The sequence below is a fragment of the Phragmites australis genome, chromosome 13 (genome assembly GCF_958298935.1).
Source record: "Phragmites australis chromosome 13, lpPhrAust1.1, whole genome shotgun sequence".
Lineage (NCBI taxonomy): Eukaryota > Viridiplantae > Streptophyta > Magnoliopsida > Poales > Poaceae > Phragmites > Phragmites australis.
Genome location: NC_084933.1, coordinates 17,467,218 through 17,488,258, shown reverse-complemented (window position 1 = coordinate 17,488,258; position 21,041 = coordinate 17,467,218). Strand labels below are relative to the sequence as shown.

At 46.2% G+C, this 21,041-nt stretch overlaps 2 protein-coding genes and 2 pseudogenes across 3 annotated transcripts; 1 reads left to right on the top strand and 3 right to left on the bottom strand.

Annotated features, from left to right (window-relative positions):
• Positions 1 to 3,061: 3,061 nt before the first annotated feature.
• LOC133889472 (probable receptor-like protein kinase At1g49730) lies at positions 3,062 to 11,529 on the bottom strand (annotated as a pseudogene).
• Positions 11,530 to 12,116: 587 nt separating this feature from the next.
• LOC133889221 (PI-PLC X domain-containing protein At5g67130-like) lies at positions 12,117 to 15,046 on the top strand. 2 transcript variants are annotated; one of them, XM_062329711.1, is made up of 7 exons: positions 12,118 to 12,463; positions 12,581 to 12,718; positions 13,457 to 13,555; positions 13,634 to 13,937; positions 14,023 to 14,246; positions 14,331 to 14,417; positions 14,741 to 15,046. In XM_062329711.1, the coding sequence occupies exons 1-7, from the start codon at positions 12,248 to 12,250 to the stop codon at positions 14,891 to 14,893; spliced, it is 1,221 nt and encodes a 406-aa protein (XP_062185695.1). In that variant the 5' UTR covers positions 12,118 to 12,247; the 3' UTR covers positions 14,894 to 15,046. The 2 variants fall into 2 exon arrangements, with proteins under 2 accessions (XP_062185697.1, XP_062185695.1); XM_062329713.1 differs by lacking the exon at positions 12,581 to 12,718 and having other exon boundaries at positions 12,117 to 12,463.
• Positions 15,027 to 15,212, bottom strand: LOC133889875 (U2 spliceosomal RNA; annotated as a pseudogene).
• Positions 15,213 to 17,208: 1,996 nt separating this feature from the next.
• LOC133889202 (small ribosomal subunit protein eS10z) lies at positions 17,209 to 19,990 on the bottom strand. The gene is made up of 5 exons (XM_062329682.1): positions 19,796 to 19,990; positions 19,656 to 19,704; positions 19,029 to 19,311; positions 18,254 to 18,389; positions 17,209 to 17,457 (listed from the first exon to the last, which is right to left on the bottom strand). Exons 1-5 carry the CDS (start codon positions 19,796 to 19,798, stop codon positions 17,377 to 17,379), a joined length of 552 nt encoding a protein of 183 aa, XP_062185666.1. The 5' UTR covers positions 19,799 to 19,990; the 3' UTR covers positions 17,209 to 17,376.
• Between the last annotated feature and the right edge of the window lie 1,051 nt (positions 19,991 to 21,041).

The following is a 21,041-nucleotide window of genomic DNA, read 5'->3' as shown; positions in this document are numbered from 1 at the left end:
TCAGTCCTCAGGGAACTCGGGTACTCGAGGACCACTATTCATGGCCCTGAGCGCCCTCTCCCGAAACTGTGTCTTCTCGGGTCCTCGGGGAACTCGGGTATTCAGGGACACTGTTCATGGCCCCGAGCGCCGTCTCTCGGAACTGTATCTTCTCGGGTCCTCGAGGAACTCGGGTATTCGGGGATCACTGTTTATGGTCCCGAGCACCCTCTCCCGGAACTGCCTTCTCGGGTCCTCGGGTACTCGGGGACCACTGTTCATGGCCCCGAGCACCCCTCTTGGAACTGGGTCTTCTCGGACCTCAGGGAGATAGTCCCCGAGGGAAGGCGCCACGTGACATTCTGCTGTCCTGGCCTCGGGACTCGGGGACCCCTGGTTCCCATGTCACCGACAATACCAGATCATCCGGTGTTCACAAAAACTATGGGTGGCTAGGCTTGGACCTCTAGCTTATATATACCCCACATTTCATCTCCCTAGTAACCTTGTGATTCAGAATAGCTGAAATACTTAGTGTGTAATCAAGAGGCAAGGGATCGTGCTAGATTAATTTGCAAAGCTCTTAATTGAAGATGAATGATATCATTAGTGCAAGAAGAGTAGCAAGTGTACATATAGCTATAGTTTAGGCTTGATTTGGGTCAAGTGAAGCTATTTACTTGTTATTCTTATTGGTTGACAACACCTAGTCTGTCTTGGTGATTATAGGTGTCTTCTTGGAGTTCTTGTGGGAGCTACAAGAGGAAGCTTTGTGATTCGTTTGAAGCTCGCAAATTCGAAGATGGATGAGTGGCTATCACTAGGGAGCAATTGAATCTTGTTGACTTAAGTGTACGATATTCTTAGTGGATGCTCCAACGGGAATTAGAGAGGAGTGCTAACTCCTCGATACCATGAGAAAAAAATTTGGTGTCTTCTTCACCATCTTTTTACTTTCTTGCATTTACTTTCTTACACGCTAATGTTTCGCTATTTTCTTCTTATTGTAGCTTGTATGCGATTTTGCTTAGCTTTCTATCAAATTTGATTGTTATAGTTGCTTTACTATTTACATTGGATAAGTTTGTTTACTCGTTTTAGAGTTCAGTTAAAATAGTTTTAATTAAGGTCTAATTCACCTATTCCCTTTTAGACCATTCAATCCTTTCATCCCTACATCTCACGGATTAGGCTAAACCTTAAAACCAAATACACTCTAAATGAGGAGCCGATTTTGTTGGCTTCGTCAACTTTCTTCACTGTTTGGTTGTGGTCTGAAAATGAAGCCTACCTGCTCCTGAAGACGATGTGAACGACGGCACGGCAAGGTGTAGAGGTACCAAGGGCTTTTGGCGCAGGCGGTGACCATTTCTGTGGTGGCGCGACGCGCGAACCGGTTGAAGCGTACCGCGTGCAGCGCGTCGTGGGGCGTGGTACTGATGATAGCTTTTGACTTGTATTCTGCCGATGCAGACACCGCCGGCCCTGATCCCTGAACAGACGGTCGCGTTCAACTCTGCTCTCCTGGCGATCGAGGTCGTGGAGGCGTACATCAGGGGACGGGAACAAACGATCAGATCGTGATCTTTCTCTGCTCGGCTTGCCGGATGATAAATCTCGAGTCACATGACCTCGACCTAGTGCAGTAGTACTTACTACCTAGTGATGAAAACAGCTGCGATGAAAATGCGAGTGTCAGACTGTTAGTATACAAACGGCAGCGATGAACATGCGAGTGTCAGACTGTTAGTTGGCACCAGGCACGCAGCTGGAGTCAGAGCCAGACGTACGTGCCTGCCCGTGCGCCGGCGGTGGCCAGCCAGCGCCGGTGATTCGACGGTGAGTTGCTCTGCGACACGCGCGCGAGGGACGTCAGCCGCTGCAACTTGACTCCGGCTCTCGCTGCTGCGCGCGGCAAGGCTGTCGCAGCCACACGCACGCCGAGCGGCAAAGCTGCTAGTGCGCCCCACGGCGTTGGCCAGCGACCCGATTCCGGTGCAAGTGCAGCCAAGCACACGTGCTTGCGTGCGTGCGTGCGTGCTCTACTGAACCCGCGCCTGGAGTCCTGGACCTCAAGTGGTGGGACGCCACCCCTAGAGCATGACTTCGACCAACCTACCGACGCGGGCTGGTGGACCATCTCTCGCTCGCTTATATCTTTTTCACTGGAAAACGCTTCCCTTTGGCTCTCGCGTCCAGCTCTGCAAAACCAAATGCTTGCAGATGTATGTAACCCGTGCCGTGCACGTTCGAACTCTTGAAACTCGAGCAAATTTCAAACTTCTTTCATGTTGCGAAGCTCAACAGCTCCGGTGGCAAAACACTACTGAGTATTCGACAGCAAAGTCAAACACTTCCAACTGGAACGTGCAGGACCTACTGCGTGGCGTGCGGTCGGGTGGTGGCGAAAGAGTATGGTTCGATCGTCAGGTCGCTTGATTTCACAGGGGTAGCAGCACAGCTGCGGTGGATGGCGCCCCTCGCAGCGGCGACTTGTCCGCCCACAACCTTACAAGGCCCATGGGATGCGGATCCAGTCGCCACCCGGTTTTCGTAGACGCGGCACGCGGCACGCATGCGTGTCCAGCTCAGCCTACCTTGACTTCACCACCCACCGGGTTCTCGTAGATTGGTCACTGCTCATCAGAGTACGCCGGTCTCAGTAAAGCCTGTATCACGAATCGAATGTGTAGCCATGTTCCCGGAGCAAATGAATGATGCCATCAGTGAAACAGTCAGCCACACCTAGGGAACGGAACAGGCAGCGGCCACTCCACACGTGGCGTCTCGCTTCACTCTCCGACCCTGCCTGACTGGACTGGCTACACAGCTCTCTTGCAGGCAATCACTGGGCCGCTGGCCGATCTCGCAGGATCCTGCACTGCGCCATCACAAACCACCGTGAGGGCAGCTCCAATGGCTAGAGCACACTTATCTAAATTTATTTAGGTTCCACCGTTCTAAATTCCACATACCTTAAAAAGAAGAAAAGTGCTAAGATGAAGCATGCTTCCTGTTTAGAGCTAGCTTTTAATGAAAAACTAGCAATCCAAGATTCCCCTCTGCATCTACAAAATAAAAACTAACAACTACTAGTTTTTATCTTCAACTTTACTCACTCCTCTCTCTCCTTCATTTCTGCTAAATAAGAGGTAGCTCCACCATTAGAGTGATCCTGAGCAATGCACGGATCCCTACCATGGATAGTCTCTTCAAGACTGGCAACTGACACTGCGTCATCCAGGCCTGCAGAAATCGTCGACGCAAACGCAACGGATGGGAGGCAGCTGCCAGCACCAGCTACACTAACCCAAAAAAAAAAAAAACCGGACAGCACCGGTCGTATCGGACTTCAGACAAAGAACATGCCAGGGGCGTGGGCCGGGGACTGCGGCTCCGGCGAGTTGCACTCCAGCAGCAGTGCGACCTGGACGTGCTCGACGACGACGGCAGCCACGACCGCGCTGCCTCGCCGCTGAAATGGATCACCTCGCCGCCCTGGTGGCGCTGATGCTGGTGCTCCTCCCCACCAGCCTTCCCCTTGGCCCGCCCGCCGCTGTAGTAGTAGTACCCCTCCTCGCCCTCCATGGCGCGCGCGAACCGGCCGGACAGCGGGTCCAACCGCTCGTACAAGATGCGGAGCACCTGCTTCATCGACGGCCGCGCGGCGCCGTCCCTGTGGGTGCACCAGTGGATCACGTCCGCCACCACCTGCAGCTCGTCCAGGTCGAACGCGTCGGCCACCGCCGGGTCGACCAGCTCGTGGAGCCGGTAGTCGGTGCCGATCAGCCCGTGGGACCACTCCACGAGGTTCTTGTCGTCCTGGATCACGGGCTTCCCCGTCACGAGCTCCAGCAGCAGGACGCCGTAGCTGTAGACGTCGCTCTTTGGGGTCACCTCCCGAGTCACAACATACTCAGGATCTACGTAGCCTGCAGAGAGATTGATGAGATCACTACTAAGATTACACTAGTACATTGTACAGACTGATGAAGATCGGTACTAAGATTATGTAGTACATTGTACAGATTGATGAAGTTGCGGCGTTGATTCACTTGTCTGACATGTCATGACAAAAAGGCAGCAGAACTTGGCAACAGAAAGCCTTACCAGCAGTTGCTTTGATCTTGGCATTCACTGGGGTGGAGCTACCACTAGTATCACCAACACTTGAGCAGTGTGCAAGACCGCAACCGGCAAGCTATTGAAAAGCAACCAATTAGTATCTTCATAGTAGGGATTGTTTGAATTGTGAGAAAGTTTTGCATGAAGTACCTTCGCTAGGTAATTCCTGTCCACTAGGACATTACTAGGCTTAATGTCTCCATGTTACAATGGAGGGTCACAGTTGAAATGAAGGTACTCCTGCAACCAAACTAGTTCATAGTAAGTAGTTGATCATCACCTCCGTAAAACTTTAACATTACATCTGATATATATATAGTGTTATGACTTACGACAAGTTGACAAGAAGCATGGTAGTGATCGATGGAAGCTGGTGTACGCTGACCGAGTTTCAAGAAAGAACTAACCAGTCTAGCTAGCACTAACTATTCCAATCACCGACATTGGACAATAAGGAACACTAGTATGAAGTATGAACTACTCAAGCTTACCAAAGCATTTGCAACATCAATGGCAATTTGGATCCTATTTTTCCATGGCAGCAGATGTTTACCTGATGCTGCAAAGAGTAAAATGTTATTCAGCACATAATTTGACAAATAATGCAGCATAAGAAGAACGAGAACGAAACATGACATATTACAATGCAGGTGATCTTTAAGGCTTCCATTTTCCATGTATTCATACACCTCGAACCTGGATGACAGGATGTTGTAAAAAAAACCATAAATCGGTGGATTTTTCTTAACTTAAATATAATGAAAATTACCTCTCAAATATTGTTAAACAAAAGCCTTTTAGTCCAACAATATGTCGATGATGCAACCGCCCAAGAAATTCCATTTGTTTACGAAAATCGTACTGACTTTGTTTCAGTCAGCTCTCCATGCGTCTGATAGAACCCACAGCTCCATCATTTAGTTGGACTTCGAATATCGTACCATTTTCACCTCCTCCTAACACCGTGCTGAAGTTCCTTGTTGCCTTCTTCATTTCTTTGTAGCTAAACCTGCCAAAAATGGTGGAATTACCTGCAAAACAATCCTGTTAGGCAAATAAATTGAAATGACTCTTGAATTGATTCTGATTGTAAAGTAATTCGAAGATTCAGCCTCAGATATCAATCCATCCAATAAATTGCAGGAGCTAGTGTATCATGGTATGAACTATAATGCCGTACACCTACAGCAAGAAAAACATCAGACCACAACATCATTTGTCATATTCCTGATTGACAGTTCAGTATAATGGCTACAAAATGGCATACCAAGTGTACCTAATTGAGGAAATATTGATGTTTACATGGTATTTGGAAAATAAAACGAAAATAAAGAAGAGATGTTTTTTTAATTGAACAGCATGGAAGTAGCCAACATATTGACCGGGACAAGGGCCTTATGTTTTCCCTGTCATGTTTGCCAGAGGCTACAACTCTCATTCTGACCCCTTTCCCTTATCATATGAAACCCCACAGCCATAAATCAGTTTCTGTGTTATCTAAAATCATGCATATCCGCAGATAAACGATAACCAAAGCCAATATGCAGCACTTGTATGCAATCTAGCACCTGTATGCAATCTAACCTCCTTAACTTAAAGAATAACAACAGCACAATCACAACTTATGAAATGCTTACCTTCTTGGCCCTTCTTGACACAGGAGAAACTCCAAGCATCCAGAGGGTTATTTCCTTCAATCTTTTTTAGTTCTTTACTCTTTCTACGGATTAGCAAAATCAGTACTATCATTAGTAGAACTGCTAGCCCTGTAACCAAAGCCCCAATTGCTGGGAATAGAACAAGCTTGTAACTGCGATGATGCTTGGGTGGCACTACAGGAACTTGCACTGTAAGTGGACTAGGATAAATATCTGGTGCGAGAAGTCCAGCTGGGGATGGCCCAGAGATGTTCACTGCATTATATATTCAGCACTGAGAAGTTCACATCTTGGAGAAAGTTACAAGTTATGAATTACTGAACTACAACAAGGAAATACTTTTAGGAGAACACATTTTAATACACCTAACTCGTCCAAGCAAAAGCAGCATATCAATAAGTAAAAGAAATACAACTACAAATTTGCATAACAAAAGCAGATATATGGCAATAAAATAGAACACAGTTTCAGGTAACAAAATTACTCACCTTACCAACCAATATATCAAAATACAATTTATAATATGGAATGCACACAGATTAAATAAAGCTGTATGTTCAAATGAACCATTTTTACAACAAGCGCTAGATATCATCAAAATACATCTGAAATATGGATTTTTCCTGATGATTGGTTCTAATAAATGCCTATTTGAATGTTTTGAGTAAGATGGATACCTACTATAACATATTTATATTAAGGTACTAACATAGATAACTTGCTTCACAGAAATAGAAGCAGTGTTCACAGCAGTCATTTGGTGTTTTTGCAATGTACTAGCATCAAGCGATCGAAATAAAAACTATGAAATGATTCTATATGGTGCCAGGCTTATATCTTAAGGCGACATGCTCCACATAATTAAAAGCAAACTCCTTTATGTCAGGAAAGAAAAGGTTTCATGGTTAAGGTCACAGAATCTAAAAGAATTTTTGCCAAACAAAATTATTAACGACACTGGTCATTCTACAGAACAGGAAGGTAAATTCATTTTATCAAATATGCAAACCTTGAAGAGAACTAAGCCCCTGAACGCTAAAAAAGCAACTGGCAACATCAACAGTAGATATATTCCCTTGACTCACAAATGCAACAAAAGCAGCATCACGGCAGGTGTTCAGTGTGACATTATCTTGTTCCCCCACAAGATGGCGGAGGTATGACAGACCAGAGTTTAAGCACCTCTTGCAAGTTGCAAGTGCCATCATCTGAAAGCGTGGTTGCACAGCTTCTTGTGACATCACCAAAATTTGGAGAATGCAACATTTGGGGAATGGTAGTCATCCCAACACACTGATATGACACTTGAATTTTAATCCCAAGGCCACAAAGCGAGGCGGCAGTGGGCAGTATTCCTTTCGACACCAATGTGTCAGAGATATTGACAATGCAGGCATCAGAAAATTCAGATGGAACCCCAAGAGTGCCAGTTGCGTTTGCATACCTGGCAGATGAGACCGCGAGAACAGCATTGATATAACGGCAACACTTCGAATGTCCATTTTGATCCGAGCACACAGAAGCTATCAGTCCGTAGCTGGGCCAACTCAAATCCAAAGGACAATCTGCATGATTGAAGAACAAATATGAGCAATGAATGACGATGAGCACGTGCTATCGATTACGCTTGATGTGGCGCTAGCGTTTTCTCTCTCCTCTCTCTTGGCCCGATTAACAAACGGTATCACACCCAACTGCCTGTTTCCTTTTGACTATCTTCCAATTGACCACGCATAAACAACAATACCACATGTCTGAAAATCATATTTATTGTCTTGAATAGCAAAGCTCGCCCATGTGTTCACATTCAACCAAAAAATACGAGAGCAGCATAGCAGTCGATGTATACTAGTAGCTGATATAATAGTGTCCATTGTATGACATTTTTCTCCCTACAACCAACCACATCATGACTTGGTTGGTACTTGCATCTTTCTTCAAGAGAAGACTTTTGCATTTCGCTTTGAATGGTGATAACTATGTTAACTCACAACAAACTTCCAATAACGGTGTACGCTGTACAGCACTTTTTTTTCCCCTGCAACCAGCCACCTGATGACTTGGCACTCGCATCTTTGTTTCAGAGAAGACCTTGCATGTATTTTGTGTACTTGGTGTTTAGAATGATGATTATTGTGTTAACGCACAACTAACTTTGGATTGTACATAAAATTCGAGTCTATGACTCGATAGGGCTGCCCTTACCGCAAGGAACCCTGCTATTGCAAATGGCTCACTAGGACATAATTAATCCGCTATGAATTCAGTGCCCTGACTCGGGTAAGCTGACATGATCATGGACTCAAGGTAGGAGTACATAGAGAATGTATATATATTGTAAGAATTCTTCGATTGAGATGTTGTTAGTTCTTGTATAATGTGTTCAGTAATGATAATCGATCAGTACGAGAGATTCTGCAAACTCTTGTCCTCCTCCTATTTTCCCTCTTCCTCTTACCTCTCCATCATGGTGTGCAATTATTAGTAGAGAGACATCCCCACAAAAACTGAAAATGATTATCTAAAAGGATAAGAGCTCTTTTACGGTGGTCCATACTACCTAGAGGTAAGAGGTAGTATAAATCTAATCCGACGATCTATATAATTGGATATTTTAGTAATTATGGCAATTTTGTTAAAATTAACTATCATGCTTTTGCTAATAGAAAAATTGACGCCGCAAACATCGAATCGCTAACCCTAGCCGATGGGTAGCAAATGAACTCTCATGCCGAAGACAGATTAAAATGTTAAAATAACAATGAAATATTACTCTATTTAGAGACACATAACTGCAGTTAATTAGTTTTATGCAACGTATTTTTCTTCCCAAAATAACCCTAATACTACTATACTACTCACATATACTACCTATACTACTAGTAGAAAATGAGTAGTATTCTGACTAATCTGGATCGTTGGACTCTAAAAATAGATGGCTCATATTAATTTTGGACCACCGTAAAATTTCTCAAGGATAAAGGGGTACAAAATGGAGGTTCACAGGTACAAAGCCTAGATTGCTCCTTCAAAGTTCATTTTTGTGAACTAGTGGGCTGTGCAAATCTGGATGCCAGCAAATAATGATGGATACTACCATCCTCCATCAGGGTGAGGTACCTTGATCGCCTAAGCTCTTACGGGGTACGCTAGATACATTACATCCCATTTTTCTTTAGATAATGGAATAAAATATCCTGGACTCTGCCTCGTAGAGACACCAAACCGTTAATTATTACTAAGATTCATCACTAAGGCTGGCGGCATCACACATACCGTGATGGAGTAAACATAAATGAAGCACCAACATAGTTTTGGATATGAGGAATTATTAGGCACAAATCTCTCCATCCATAGTTGGCGAAAATCCGTATCAACTTAAGGCTTGTTTGTTTCGGATGGTAAAAATTGGATTATGATCAAAATTAAAAGTTGAAATAAACAGCTGGATTATGATCACGATCTAAAAGTTGAAACAAACAGCTGGTTGGAAAAGGTGGATTCTTACAATCCAATACACAGATTGTAACAATCCAGCAATCTGCCTTCCACCAAATTGTAACAATCCACAATCCAGTTTCTTACAATCCACAATCTACAAACTATTTTTCACAATCTCTAGCTGAAACAAACAGACCCTTAATCTCAACAGTACGATGAAAAGGACGTATCATTTCCTTGTCAACCTTAGATCGCTGTAATAGCGCCCATTAGACCATCTCACTCAATCCCTCATCTTTTTGACTCCCCGTTGATGCTCCATGTATTTACCAACACCACAGTCGTTGTACCTTGTCTATGCCATTGCCATCGCCTCGCCACTGCTCGAAGTAATCGTTGCATGTATGGGCCAAGCAAAAGGATGTTGTCATGCATCGTCTTACCGCCACTCTGAGTGTGCCACCGCCTCATAACCTCACCACAAGTTTTGTTGTACTTCCTTGCCGCTCTTCTTGAATACTAGGTGAAAGTTCCGAGTAAATCGATGCTAAACACAATTTCCCTATTCGAGACTTTTTTTATTAAAGCTGAACAGTTTAAATGCGTTAATAAAAATCTATATTTCAAGGTGAAATTTGAGTTTTGAATTACGCAATCTCAAGTGCTAAGCATTTTTTGCTGGTTACATTGCATTTGTGTTCGTAGCACTCCGATCCCCTAAAGAGTAGAGACAGGCAGAGAGAGTGCTTATTATACCACACCTCCATCTCTTCCAAGTTCCAAGTGCCCAAATCATGTATGGATAACAAAGAGTCGGCAAGAGGCCAGGTGGGGCAAAACCATGTCTGACCTAAAACACGACAGTCTCAATCTGATATGAGACTGAAATGACAAACGGGTGAAAACTAAAACTCAAACCCGTACCCACAGTGTGCCTGTCGGAGAGTGAACTCCTGTCGCAGGGATCCCGAGAGACCCCTTTTTAGAGATTCGGCCGGGGGGATGATCCTGGAAAAGCTTGTGTGGGAAATAAGCGGGAACGGAAACAAATGCGATGGCTGGCGGGAGATGATCGCCCTAATGCGAGAAAAAAGTGGGTGCACCGGGGTTTAGACAGGTTCGGGCCACACGGAGGCGTAACATCCTACTCCTGTGTGAGCGCTATATTTATCCTTGAAGGGAATTCTTCAATGATGTATCTGGTTCTAAGGGGAGAGCCGTTTACAAAGAGCTTGAGGCTCTCGTGTTCTAGCTTGGCTTGAGCTGGTTCGAGCGTCTGCGTCCTCTTCTTCACACACTTTCGGTTCCTTCGGTCTTGTTCGTCGGGGGGTCCTCTCTCTTTTAGTGTTCTCCATCCTTTCCTTTTATAGGCGCGCCGACCTCAACATATCCTGAATGGGAAAGAGGGGATGCGAATGCCAAGGTGCCACGGAGAAAGGCGTAATCATTTCATCTCGACGAAGTGACAGGGGCGGTGGAGAAATGCGGCGCGCATCCGACCACCCGCCACTGTGGAAGCCCTCGGGCGCCATAAAGGGGGCCCGCCGGGCAGCCTCAGATGTGTCCGGGGCGCCCACCCTGTCTTGTTCTTCCGCCATGGCAGGGTGGCAGATGGAGCACTTCGATCTTGGCAACGTTATCCCGAGGCACCCGGATGAAACGGGACGGGACCCGTGCATTTAATGGACCCACGCCCCCCTCCTGCCAGTGCATGGCAGGGTCTGACACTGGGGCGTGGGCAGCTGAGAATGTCAGGATGTCGGGATGTCAGGCCGCGCGTGCCTATTAAATGCGGCATTGGGCCTTTGACTGGATGACACCCTGACGACGGGACCCTTCGGGTCGTCGAATGATCTTGCGCGAACCTTCGGGGAACCGAGTCCTCGGGGGCTGCCACGTGCAGCCCCGAGCACTCTCCCCCGAGTACTTGAGTGAGACCTTCGGGGAACCGAGTCCTCGGGGGCTGCCACGTGCAGCCCCGAGCACTCTCTCCCGAGCACTTCGGTGGGACCTTCGGGGCACCGAGTCCTCGGGGGCTGCCACGTGCAGCCCCGAGCACTCTCTCCCGAGCACTTCCTTCTTAGTATTTGGGCTCTGCGGATCATCGGGGAACTAGGGTGCTCGGGAACCAGAGACGGCGGCCCCGAGCACCTTCTCCCGGGGCTTAGCCTCTTCTTACCTTGCAGGGTGGTGACATATGGTGGATGGCCGGCCTGGCCTCGGGACTTGGGGACCCCTGGTTCTGAATACACCGACAGTGCCCGTCGGGTCGAGGAGCTCACTGACCAGAGAGGTCAAGTGGGGCGGCGGTGGGGAGGCTGGGCATCGAGGATGCTGCATAGGGAGACCAGACGTGTGAGTTGGCCTGGCCTTGGGCATGGATTTTAGCGACCCGTAATCACCCGCAGGTGAAGCTGAAAACCCGAGTCCAACTTAACATATTTCAGGTATTTGACCTATCAAACCCATAGGCGAAAATCTAGAACCAAATTTACACCCATCAAATACAGAACCTATGAGTATCCAAACCCACAGTTCCAATTAACATCCTAAAATCATGGTCCGATCAAATTCCTTAAGGGTCCAAAAATGGCGATATCCTTTGTTTCATCACTTGTAATCACAAGAACCAACTCACGATCTTGATGAATAATGAGCGGTGGTTGGGGCATCTTTCCCATTGCGGCCAGGCCAGCTCACCTGGCGGTTGGACCCGCGGCAGCACCAGCACCAGCGCCGGACCACCGCAACGGCAACCTCAACCGGACGGACCCACCTGCTCGCCGCGTCCGTACACCTCCCCCCGGTCCCGTCCCGTGAGATGACGGGCGGGACCGACCGCGGATGAGCACCGTACCCCACCAATGGCCAAGATCCGCGAGCGGCGGGAAGACAAAACGTCTACGAAAACGGCAGACATGTCCGGCCTTGCAAGCCACACAAACACTTGCGCGGTAGCTACCTAACCTAGTCCGCCTTGCTGGTCTCCAGGAACGGGAGCACCAGGCGGGACAGAAGCAGCGGCGGCAGGAATCGAAGGACACATGGCGAGGGAGGAGCCGCTGCTTCGTCCCTTCGTCGCCGTCGCCGTGCTCCTGCTGTGCTCCCCCCGCGCCTCCGTGGTGTCTGCCCGGAAGGTGGGCGAGACGTGCGCGCTGGACCGGAACTGCGACGCCGGGCTGCACTGCGAGACGTGCGTGGCCGACGGCAACGTGCGCCCGCGCTGCACCCGCGTCGCCCCCGTCGACCCGCAGACCAAGGTACGTACGGACGCACCCCGTCGCCCCGCTCGATCGAGCCAAACGCGCCCGGATTGCCGGGAAAGCCGCGGCGGCCCCGCCCACTCACGGAATTCTGGGTTGCGCCGTGCTGTGCAGGCGCGGGGGCTGCCGTTCAACCGGTACTCGTGGCTGACGACGCACAACTCGTTCGCGCGCCTCGGCCAGCGGTCGCAGACGGGCGTCGCCATCGCCACGCCGTGGAACCAGCAGGACACCGTCACCGAACAGCTCAACGTGAGGTTCCCACCACGCCCCGTCTCCCTCCTCCCTCCTCAGCTGCTGAGCAGAGCAGAGCAGAGCTGCTCCTCCCTTGCCGTCCTCGCGCTTGTCGGGCTGACCACTAGGTCCGGCGATGCGCCACGCACGCGACACTACCACGTAGGACAGAACGTTTCTTCGGCTCCGCCTCCATGCCTGCGCGCGCAAGACGGCAAAGGGGCGGGGCCGCCGATGGCACGCCCGACGGCGCGGCCGCGCGGGGAGGCCCTCCTTTCTCCCACGGAGCTGCGTGCGTAGCCGCGCCGTTGCTTCAAGCGTGGTCACGGAACACATGGCATGGCAGGAGCGCGCACAGCCGGATAACCTGTCCGAGTCTTGGTTACTCTGCTCTCCGTGCGCGCGCGAGCTTTGTTCACACGTCATTTTTAAGTTTTGTTCACACGTCATTTTTGGGTGTCGTCTCACTTCAATCAAACCCCAAGTGGTAAGCGTGAGCGCCATTCACCATTGGCTCAGTGCTTCGCCAATCGCCATGGTTCCTTGGCATCATTTCGAGCTGGAACCTCGCGCGCATTCTGTGAAGATCAAAGCTGATGAGAAATGTTTCGCCACTAAATAACATCGACTTTCTGGTTAGACATTGCTAGTGCAAACTTGCATTGCGCGCGTTACTTTACTTGACTGCACTTCACGACCGAGGACATCTGCTGCATTCTATCATCTGCTGCATTCTGTCATGGCACTCTTTCGCAGAACGGCGTCAGGGGATTGATGCTGGACATGTACGACTTCCGGAACGACATCTGGCTCTGCCACTCCTACGGCGGCATCTGCCAAAACTTCACCGCCTTCGTAAGCGCCGTAGCTCTCTCTGTCGTCGCAAGCCGCATTTCCCTTCACGAACCAGCTCTGAGCTCTGGGTTCCAACAGCAACCGGCGGTGAACGTGCTCCGGGAGGTCGAGCGCTTCCTGTCGCGGAACCCCTCCGAGGTGGTCACCGTCTTCGTCGAGGACTACGTCGAGTCGCCGATGGGTCTCACCAGGGTGCTCAACGCGTCGGGCCTCGCCAAGTACCTCTTCCCAGCCTGGCGCATGCCCAAGAACGGCGGCGACTGGCCGCTGCTCAGCGACATGGTCCGCGACAACCACCGCCTGCTGGTGTTCACCTCGAAATCCGCCAAGGAGGCCGCCGAGGGGATCCCCTACGAGTGGCGCTACGTCGTCGAGAACCAGTGTATGCCTCTATGACGATCAAATTCATATAAATACATATCGTCCTCGACGTGCATGGCAAATTCTGATGGGTTCTTGATGTGCAGACGGGAGCAAGGGGATGATCAAAGGGTCGTGCCAAAACCGCGCGGAGTCCGCCGCCATGAACGACCTGTCGAGGTCGCTGGTGCTGGTGAACTACTTCAGGGACCTCCCAAACTTCCCGGAGGCGTGCAAGGACAACTCCGTGCAGCTGCTGGACATGCTCACCACCTGCCACGCCAAGTCCGCGGACAGATGGGCCAACTTCATCGCCGTGGATTTCTACAAGGTCAGTTCGATCGACTCCGGCCAAGACGGTCGGGACGATGTGCCGGTGTCCGTGGTTCTGAATTCTGAATTTCTCTGGATGCAGAGGAGCGATCGAGGCGGCGCGGCGGAGGCCACGGACAAGGCGAACGGCGGCCTGGTCTGCGGGTGCGGGAGCATATCTGCTTGCAACGTAATGCCTCCTTCCTGCAGAAACCTGTAGATATTTTGCATTTGCATTTGCATTGCTTGCGTGAAATGTCGAACTGGTCTTTATAGTGACTCTACTTTGGTTCTGAAAGTCGAGTAACATTAACAAACATGCGTCATGCCATGCAAGAGGCGCCAAAATCTGAATTGCCTTTGCATGCTCAACATGCTCTTGACAACGTGCTGCTGTATTGCCGTGTACTTTTGCTGTTGCCAATAACATTGCCGCAGAGTGTTTACTGCTGAGTACAGATTTTATGCTGGATCTGGTAACAAGATTAACGAGATGCCGGTGTGTTTGAGCAGGCCAACGGCACATGCACTCCTCGGCACGGCAGGACGCCCAAAGGCATCTTCAACGCCTCGTCGGACGCCGCGGCGTGGCGGCCGCCGCCGGTGCTGCAATGGCAACGCCTCGTCCTGCTACCTGCTCTCCTCGGTCTACTTCTGTGCCTGTAAACCCGTCAGATTTTGCTGTAGATAGATTCGTTTCAGCCGGCAAGAACCTTAGTTAGGTTACACTAGCATACCAGTTGTTAAAAGATGCGTTTGATCCTCATTGTGACTGAAAATTTCCATAAGATTGATTTGGTTGGGGTGTGCCAGGCTCAAGCAGTAATGCAACACCTAAGCGACACATAAGAGCTCTAGTGGCAAGCCACTATGATAGACTCTTTCCCATAAAAAATAAATTTAATATCAAAATGAACACATAGTCCATATATCAGATAAGAACAGATACTACACTTGATCTTAGCCAAAAGGCCGAGAAAGGTATGAGTTGCTCTGTGCTCTGCCTCTAGTTTTGTTGGCCTCTCCTGCCGTCGCCCTGCTCTTGCTCCTCCATGTGGGACTAAAAATGGGTGCTTAGTGTTTCCGTGACTCATTAAGGTGCGGATTTGGGCCTCGGAACTGGTAGGTAGCCCAATGGCCAGATCGAAACTGAACATGACTCCGCTTCTCTAAAACAAAAATGATTAAAAAAAATACGACTCGGCTCGTAGCTTAGCGTCCTGTTGCCGGTATTTTCGTTTCCTTTTAAATCAAGTTGGATGAGATCAGGATCTAAACAAAAGGAAAGAACAGTTGTGTGAGATTTGTCGTAACATAGCAGTAATGCAACAGCTGAAAATATACGGTACAGAAGTGCATTACATAGATGGAACTCAGATTGGAGAAGCCCTCGCAGTCCCGTTGCCACTCTTGACTCTGAATCCTAACCGTTTCTACGAACTGCATGGCATTTGCGCGCTGTTCATAGGAGGTTCTAAAATGCAGGACTTGCAGGGCTTTGAGCATCATCGTCTGACAACATGATTGGCATCTCGACTGGTCGAACACCTGCAAAAACATCATGAACACTTCTCTCATGTATCCGAAGAAGCAAAGACAACCGCGCATGAAGGCATTCAGGCTACCATGACAGCAATATTATCGACCATCGCCCTCTCCTCCCTCCAGTTTAGCTTCCCCACCTGACCGCTGAGCCCAATTGCACACGGTACGCTACCAGCTGATTGATTATACTTGCCCCATTTGTTACAAACAGCAGCAGCTATTTCAGAAACATCAACAGAAGTACAACATTCACCGGCCTCGGCTCTCGGCTGACCGAAACGTCCTGCTACCGAGTAGGGTAGAGTGTTGACTCTTGACGAGGATTAAAAAACCGACGGTAATCGAAAAAAATCGTGATAACTAATCATCTCGATTCGGTCTGATTTCAGAAACCGAACGGTAACTGAATTTGAATTAAAAAAATTCAAAAAAATCTTATAAAAAACTAGACACAATTCTAAGATCTTCTGCGATTTTTTTTTAAAATAATGTCATTTGCATCATATTTTATAAGGAGAAAGTTTAAAAAAATGAAAAAAATTAAAGCGTGCAGCTCAGTTATTAACTCATGTTAAGAAAAAGTTTAACGTGTAAACACATATTTTTCTTGTGTAAAATGTATCTTAAAAGAATCTTTAAAATTGATTTCATTTTATTTAGAGTTTTATTAATTTCTCTATAATTTTTACAAAGTTCACAAGCATAAAATGAATAAGTTAAGAAACAACACTGTAATTAATTTTTTCATATCTACTATTATTTTTTCTACATAAATTATAGTATAACTAATAAAAGTGATTTCACTAATTTTTAAAGTGTAATAAGTTAGTTATAAATTAATCTAGTCGTAACACACATTTACACAATTCTACGTATTATAATAACTAATTCATGAGTTAACATATTTTTAAAAGACATAAGATTATATAAAAAGACTAATAAAATTAGTTTAATGATTTTTAAATTAACAAAGAGTAAAGTATGTATTTAACTTGATTTAAATAATACAATTTCTTAAAAAAAATTAAACTTTTTTATGAGTATAAATTCTTTTATCATATAAATTTATATTAGTTATTGATTTTACAGGATTAAAATAATTTTTAGGTTTTTTAACTTAACTAAAAATTAAAAAACCGCTTAATAAATCAAAAAAACCAAACAGTCACCCAGAAAACCAAATAATTACCGACAATACGAAAAATTAAAGAAAATATATCGATAACCGATCCAAACCGACCGATTACCGAGCAACTAAAATCACAATTTTTTTCTCAAATTTCAAATTTTACCAAATAAATTTTATCCAATTTTTTTTAAATTTTCACAGTAACTCAGTAAGCCAAACCATGCTCTTGACACCCTGTGAACGAGAAAAACTCGAATCAAGATGGCAAACAAGGTATAACTTGTGACAACTACAAACACGAAACAGAAAGCGTTTGCAAAGAATATTATACTGGAACAAAGGTACCAAAATAGCAAATTTTTTTGCATGTGTCAGCACTTGCCGATCCGGATAACATAACTAGTACATGATAACTGTCCTTCAAAATTAAACGCCTCTCGCGAAGGGAAACATCATGTCCAAACTAGGGGCAAGTTCACTCCATAGATGAAGAGGTCGGGCCAGCACCAAATCCGCTGCCACCGCCACGGCCAAAGCCAGGTCTACCACCAGAACTCTGCAAATTTGAGGCGTAAAAATATCAGCGAAATAAATTTGAGACTAAGTTGCTAAACATTAAACAATGGAGAATCTAAAATTTTACAACAGCCATTGTACTACTGTGCATAAAAAATGGAGGTAGAATTATAAACCAAACATCGATATTAATACTGCACATAACAGACATGGGATCTTGCTGCTAACTCTTTTTAATTAATATTAGTTCAAGGTGAGGCTTTGGGATAAATGGGTCTTGTTTGTAGGGGTTGTGGGATGTCAAAGGGACCATCAACCACCAACTCCATCTTTTACAGTAGTATTAAAAATCCAACCTCCATTTAACATCCCTAAAACCTGAGAAAAATCTAGGGAAAAAACTTCCCAACTAAGAGAAAATAGCTTCTAACAGAATTTTCTTATCTCAACACCATCCTCACACATCCCGCAAATTGCGTTCCCCTCATGAACTGCTAATTTGGCTGCACGCTGCATGATGCAAAGACATCAATGCAGGGCAAGAATAGTTGCAGAGGAGCAATGCAGACTACAACAGGTGCATTATGCGGGATGGGGAGCTTAGCTACGGCACAGCCAACAGTAAAAGTCTGGCATTAAACTACTATGCATAAAAACGGTTTAATTCAGAGTGTTCCAAAAAGTTTGTGGTCTAGACACCTAAATGTAATGGATATATACCATAGTAGTCCAGACAACATTAATCTGCTATTATTCTAGATGGTATATCTTCATTGCAACTCGTTACACTCAAAATTATTGAACAAACTGAAACACTAGAGGACACAAGTGATTACCCTGAAGGACGGCTGGAACTCTGCAGGAGCTCCACCCTTCTCACCACCAAAGTCACCGGGAGCACCACGAGGACCACCGCGGTATCCATCCCTGTCACCAAACCTTGGCCTGTCCCCTTCAAAGCGAGGTGGGCCCCTGCATACATCACAGGCAAAGAGAAAACAGTTGAAGAGTTGACCTCAATTCCTAGGCAAGTGCACAAGCAGTTTTTGTAATTTTTAAAATTCAATTATTTGCACAAGCAAACTAACTTGTCTTTTTATACTTTACAAGCAAAACCAAGAAGGCACAATGCAGCAAAAGAGCACATGCACAAATGATACACTAAATCACAGTACTTAATCCAAGACCAAAAGACCTTATGATCCAATCAGATTGTCACTGCAAAAATAAAAAATTCTGACTAGAGACCTTTTTTTAGTTTTTTTTTCTCATGCAACAACCAACGCCTGCGATGTAAACTATAAAACTGTCCTTGCCACGTTATAACCATCCACAACATTCCTAAAAGATATAACCTAACAAAGAACTAAGTGTAACAAAAATCATACACAATTACACATCACAACAAGATGCTATCGCAAGAAAGTCTTACTACATTATACTTTCAAAAGATAAAATGGCATATGTATCTAATTTGAGCATCCTTCACATTCAAATCATTTCAGTAGACATAAATATGTGGCAAACACAATGTCATATACTGCAAGTTTGCTTACAACATTTCAGATAGCTCACAGGCATCCCCATTGAGCCTCAAGAGAAGAAGTATACCTTGGGCGGTCACCAGGTGGGCCAGAGCCGAATGGGCGGCCAGGTGGCCTGGCAGACTTCTTGAGTGTGGCAGGCACGATTTCCGATGGCAGGTTGAGGTAGTTGCGCAGGTGCTCGATGCCATCATTGGTGAGGTACCAGTAGTAGTACTGCCAGGAGAAGGTCTCCCTGACGTATTCCTTGGACTTGAAGCTCTGCATGAGCTTGATCACCTGCAGGTTCGGCACATCGATCTGCGGGTGCTTCGCCAGGTTGTAGTCCTTCTTGGCATACAGCACCCCCTCTGCATTTTGTGAAATTCTTGGTGTTGGAAATCAAACAACAAACGAGAGCATATATTCGTTTCTCTAGTTTGTCCACGCACAAATTTCGACAACAAATCAGATCCAAACATGCCCTGTTAAGCCTATACATCTGATTCCTAAATTTCAGGGATGCTAAAAATTGCACCAAAAAATCGATCTTGAAGTGCTAGGTTACTCTCGTTTTCATAAGAAAAACAACTTTTGCACAAAACATAGTGGTTTCGTTGGGAGAATCAAAGAACTTTCTATTCCGGAATACGAACAAACCACTCAACACATGCTTTACATCAACTGAGAAGTAAAGGGGCAAAAAATCGCTTACCCTTGAAGAGGTACTTGCAGATCTCATTGCGGTTCTTCTTGGGAATGATCTGCGAGAAAGCAAACGCGAGATTAGCACCGACGCCGTAACAGACGGTAGCAGAGAAGGAGCGGCTGGTTGGGCCTCAGGCACTGGCTTACCATGCTGGGCGGCGGGTGGGCGCTCGGGAACCGAGTGCGGGGGGGCGCTCGGGCGAGGGGAGGTGGCGGCGCGAGTGCAGGCGGAACGAAGAAGAACCCTAGCACCGGGTCGGGTGAGGCTTTTATATAGACGCCGGGGTGTAGGGTTTGGTTGGGGGAGCGAGTGAGGGGTAGAAATGTCAAAATGGGGCAGCATCTGGGCTTTTAGGCCCAGTTCCATGAGCCCATATGGGTGGGCCTGTTCTGCGTCGTGTGAGGCCCACACGGCCTTTTAGGCCTGATTTGTTGGGCCTACGTCTCTCTACAAAACTTTTTTTTTTCTGAGAACGTGTCTCTCTACAGATTTTGAACCCAATCATTTATAAATTTCAATCCAACTCATATTTCTGCCCCCTCCCCCACAAAATATTACTCATATATATCCTAAACACAACATCGGATTTGAACAATCAACATAGGTTGGCTCGCCCAAGTTTAGGCTAGGTTTAAAAAAATATATAAGAAAATCTATTATTTATATAGTAAAATCTAATGAAAATTTAGATTCAAACCCTAGGTTGCAACGGTTCGGGTTTCGCCCCTGACCGAGATGATCTATGGACTTGTAAATGCGTGTTTTCTTGGACTGAGGTTTTTTAAAAATTTATTTTTAAAAGTTACTGTTGAAAAGTTGTTTATAGAAAAAATGTTTTGGATGAATTTTGATGCGGATAAAATGTATAATATATAGCCCACAAAGCTAGAAACATTTCTTCGGATCAGCTTCTGGCTTCTAGTAACAATGACATTTTTTGTCTGCTTTTGCTTTCCAAAAGCTGTTTTTAAAAACGAATGATTTAATTCAATTTTCTACTTCTAGATAGTAAAAGTCAGTAAAAACTAAACCAAATATGACCTAACTTAGAATTTGAGCTTTCAACTCGAAATATACACCGCGGGTGCAGAAAAAGACCATGTGCCATGCTAGAAAAAGCATCGAACAGCCAGGACGATATATAGGCACGATTATCTGCATGGCGTACTCAATTTTTTAAAAAGGGATATATGCCCCTTCCAATAATTTTGTAAAAGAGAGGAATCGAATCTGAGTTGGCTAGCCCACCACCATGATATTAAAAAGCTTAAACAAACGAATTTGTTGAAAAATAATTTATGAAGAAATCAAAAGATTGTTTCTAACAAAATGACTGAGAAATCAAAAAATTATTATAAAATTTAACAGTTAAAATAAAAAATAGCTTTAAAA

Excerpts from the sequence above, each read along its gene's own strand:
- LOC133889221 (XM_062329711.1), top strand. The coding sequence starts at position 12,248 with ATGGCGAGGGAGGAGCCGCTGCTTCGTCCCTTCGTCGCCGTCGCCGTG. Across the intron at positions 13,556-13,633 it reads GCCAAAACTTCACCGCCTTC|CAACCGGCGGTGAACGTGCT; the intron begins GTAAGCGCCGTA and ends GGGTTCCAACAG. Across the intron at positions 14,247-14,330 it reads TCGCCGTGGATTTCTACAAG|AGGAGCGATCGAGGCGGCGC; the intron begins GTCAGTTCGATC and ends CTCTGGATGCAG.
- LOC133889202 (XM_062329682.1), bottom strand. Across the intron at positions 19,312-19,655 it reads CTGCAAGTACCTCTTCAAGG|AGGGGGTGCTGTATGCCAAG; the intron begins GTAAGCGATTTT and ends CACAAAATGCAG. Across the intron at positions 17,458-18,253 it reads AGTTCCAGCCGTCCTTCAGG|AGTTCTGGTGGTAGACCTGG; the intron begins GTAATCACTTGT and ends TCAAATTTGCAG.